This window comes from Calidris pugnax, unplaced genomic scaffold (assembly GCF_001431845.1).
Source record: "Calidris pugnax isolate Ruff unplaced genomic scaffold, ASM143184v1 scaffold391, whole genome shotgun sequence".
Lineage (NCBI taxonomy): Eukaryota > Metazoa > Chordata > Aves > Charadriiformes > Scolopacidae > Calidris > Calidris pugnax.
In genome coordinates, this window is record NW_015091097.1 from 8556 (window position 1) to 12571 (window position 4016).

Genomic DNA, 4016 nt, shown 5'->3' on the forward strand with positions numbered 1-4016 from the left:
TCTTCAAGGTGGAGGACATCTCCATGGGGTTGGGGGTCCAAGAAGTTGGGGGTCCAAGAAGTTGGGGGTCTTCAAGGTGGAGAACATCTCCATGGGGTTGGGGGTCTTCAAGGTGGAGGACATCTCCATGGGGTTGGGGGTCCAAGAAGTTGGGGGGCTCCAGGGTGGAGAACATCTCCATGGGGTTGGGGGTCTTCGAGGTGGAGAACATCTCCATGGGGTTGGGGGTCCAAGAAGTTGTGGGTTCCAACGTGGAGAACATCTCCATGGGGTTCCTCAGAAGTTCCAAGAGGGGGTTCCTCAGAAGTTCTTGAGATCTTCAAGGTCAAGGACACCTCGGGGTCAAGGTCCCCTCCCAAGAGTGGGTCCCTCAGAAATTCTTGAGATCTTCAGGGTTGGAGCCACCACCTGAGTGGGGCTTCCTCAGAAGTTCTTGAGATCTTCAAGGTTGGGGTCACCACCCAAGAGCGAGGTCCCCAAAGTCCTTGAGATCTTCAGGGTTGGGGCCACCACCCAAGAGGGGGTTCCTCAGAAGATCTTGAGATCTTCAAGGTCGAGGACACCTTGGGGTCGAGGTCCCCTCCCAAGAGCTGGTTCCTCAGAAGTTCTTGAGAACCTCCCCCTTGAAGCCACCTCCCCGTAACCACGTTCCTCGCTTCCTGGAGGTCCACTTCCCTTCTGGGTGTCCCCAAGTTGTCCTCGAGGTCTTGACCCCACCCCCCTTTTTTGTTGTCTTCTTCTCTAGGGTGAATCCAAACGCATCACCTTGGTCCTTCAACAACCACCCGGTGGCTCCGCCCCGCCCGGTCAACGTCACGTTGTCCTCGGCAGTTTGCCCGGCAAAATTGTCCTCCAGGGCAACCAACTGGCCACCCTCGGTCAAGCCAAGGGGACACCCGGCCAACCGGCCAAGGTGGTCACCATCCAACTTCAAGTTCAACAACCTCCAAGCGGTCAAGCGGGAGGTCCTCAGAAGATCCAACTTCTCCAACAAGCCACCGCCGGTGGAGGTGGTGGAGGCCAAGGGGGGACGCCGGTGGCCGTGTCCTCGGTGCCGCAGGTGGTGGGCGGCGGCGGTGGCCAGAGGGTGACGGTGCCCTTGAAGGTGGTCCTTCAACCTCAGGTGAGATGGGGTGGGCCTTGGAGAAGTTGAGGACCTTCTGGGGTGGGGGGTGGTCTTGGTGGCACCCAACGGTGGTCTTGGTCCTTCACCTAACTGTGGTCTTGGTGGCACCTGAGCTTGGTCTTGGTGGCACCCAACCGTGGTCTTGGTGGCACCCAACCATGGTGGAGAAGTTGAGGACCTTCTGGGGTGGGGGGTGGTCTTGGTGGCACCTGAGCTTGGTCTTGCTGGCACCCAACCGTGGTCTTGGTGGCACCCAACCGTGGTCTTGGTGGCACCCAACCATGGTGGAGAAGTTGAGGACCTTCTGGGGTGGTGGGTGGCCTTGGTGGGGTGGTCTTGGTCCTTCACCCAACCGTGGTCTTGGTGACACCCAAGCTTGGTCTTGGTGACACCCAACCTTGGTCTTGGTGGCACCTAACCATGGTTTCTGGTAGCACCCAAGTGTGGTTCTTGGTGTCATCTGACCTTGGTGGAGAAGCTTGAGGACCTTCTGGGGTGGTGGGTGGCCTTGGTGGCACCCAACTTTGGTCTTGGTCCTTCACCCAACCTTGGTCTTGGTGGCACCCAACCGTGGTGGAGAAACTTGAGGACCTTCTGGGGTGGGGGGTGGTCTTGGTGGGGTGGTCTTGGTCCTCCACCCAACCTTGGTCCTTGGTGGCACCCAACCATGGTTCCTGGTAGCACCCAAGTGTGGTTCTTGGTGGCACCTGACCTTGGTGGAGAAGTTGAGGACCTTCTGGGGTGGTGGGTGGTCTTGGTGGCACCCAACCCTTGGTCCTTCACCCAACCTTGGTCTTGGTGGCACCCGACCATGGTGGAGAAGCTTGAGGACCTTCTGGGATGGTGGGTGGCCTTGGTGGGATGGTCTTGGTCCTCCACCCAAGCTTGGTCCTTGGTGGCACCCAACCATGGTCCTACACCCAACCTTGGTCTCCATTGACCCCACTCTTGGTCTCCACCCAACTCTTGGTTCTTGGTAGCACCCAACCCTTGGTCCCCATTGACCCAACCCTTGGTCTCCACCCAACTCTTGGTCCATGGTGTCACCCAACCATGGTCCTTCACCCACCCTTGGTCTCCATTGACCCCACCCTTGGTCTCCACCCAACTCTTTGTCCTTGGTGCCACCCAACCATGGTCCTACACCCAACCTTGGTCTCCCTTGACCCCACCCTTGGTCTTCACCCAACTCTTGGTCCTTGGTGGCACCCAACCCTTGGTCCTTCTCCAAACCTTGGTCCTTGGTGGCACCCAACCATGGTCCTACACCCCACCTTGGTCCTTGGTGGCACCCAACCCTTGGTCTCCATTGACCCCACCCTTGGTCTCCACCCACCCTTGGTCCTTGGTGGCACCCAACCCTGGGTTCTTCACCCAACCTTGGTCCTTTGTGGCACCCAACCATGGTCCTCCACCCAACCTTGGTCCTTGGTGGCACCCAACCATGGTCCTCCACCCAACTCTTGGTCCTTGGTGGCACCCAGCCCTTGGTCCTACACCCAACCTTGGTCTCCATTGACCCCACCCTTGGTCCTTCACCCAACTCTTGGTCCTTGGTGGTACCCAACCATGGTCCTACACCCACCCTTGGTCCCCATTGACCCAACCCTTGGTCTCCACCCAACTCTTGGTCCATGGTGGCACCCAACCTTGATCTCCACCACCCTCCGTTTGATGCCACCTCATTGTCCTCTTTTCTAGGCCGGCTCATCTCAGGGGGGTTCCCCGGGTCTCTCGGTGGTGAAAGTCCTGAGCACCAGCGAGGTGGCCACCTTGGCCACCCCATCTTCTCGAGGGACCTCGGAGGAGACCCGTAAGTTGGACCACCAGAAGAAGCAGGAGAAGGCCAACCGCATCGTGGCCGAAGCCATCGCTCGGGCCCGAGCCCGGGGGGAGCAGAACATCCCTCGGGTCCTCAACGAAGACGAGTTGCCCAACGTCCGGCCAGAAGAAGAAGGGGACAGGAAACGGCGCCGAAAGGGGACAAGTGACCGAGGGGGACCCAAAGAGGAGAGACCTCGGAAGGGCAAAGGTCAAGGAGGAAGCGGGAAGAGCAAAGGGAGGAGCAAACCCAGGTGAGATGCCTTCAAGTTCTCCAAAAAAACCCAAGGTTTGGCAGCGAAATCGGGTCTTCGGGGTGGTCCTTGGTGTCCCCTACCCTTGGTGTCCCTCAACCCTTGATGTCCCTCAACCCTTGGTCTTTGATGTTCCTCAACCCTTGTCTTCAGTGTCCCTCAACCCTTGATGTCCCTCAACTCTTGATCTTTGGTGTTCCTCAACCCTTGGTCCTCATTGTCCCAACCCTTGGTGTCCCCAACCCTTGGTCCTTATTATCCCAACCCTTGGTGTGTCCCAACCCTTGATGTCCCCCTCCCCTTGGTCCTCATTGTCACCCAACCATGGTCCTTGTCCCAACCCTTGATGTCCCCCAACCCTTGGTGTCCCTCAACCCTTGATCTTTGGTGTTCCTCACCCTTGATCTTCGTTGTCCCCAACCCTTGGTCTTCATTGTCACCCAACCATGGTCCTTGTCCCAGCCCTTGGTGTCCCCAACCCTTGGTCTTTGTTGTCCCCAACCCTTGGTCCTCATTGTCCCAACCCTTGATGTCCCCCAACCCTTGGTCTTTGATGTCCCCCAAGCCTTGGTCTTTGATGTCTCCCAACCCTTGATCTTTGGTGTCCCCCAACCCTTGGTCTTTGGTGTTCCTCAACCCTTGGTCCTCATTGTCCCCAACCCTTGGTCTTCGTTGTCACCCAACCATGGTCCTTGTCCCAACCCTTGGTGTCCCCCAACCCTTGATGTCCCTCAACCCTCAATCTTTGGTGTTCCTCAACCCTTGGTCTTTGATCTCCCCCAACCCTTGGTCTTCATTGTCCCAACCCTTGGTGT

At 58.1% G+C, this 4016-nt stretch overlaps 1 protein-coding gene across 1 annotated transcript in view; it reads left to right on the forward strand.

Moving 5' to 3' along the window:
* The window catches only part of CHD8 (chromodomain helicase DNA binding protein 8), a 33472-nt gene that overhangs the window by 7111 nt on the left and 22345 nt on the right, over positions 1 to 4016 (forward strand). Inside the window, exons 2-3 of the mRNA XM_014957903.1 lie at positions 746 to 1123; positions 2828 to 3201. Coding sequence (XP_014813389.1) covers positions 746 to 1123; positions 2828 to 3201 — 752 coding nt within the window. The remainder of the gene's footprint in view (positions 1 to 745; positions 1124 to 2827; positions 3202 to 4016) is intronic.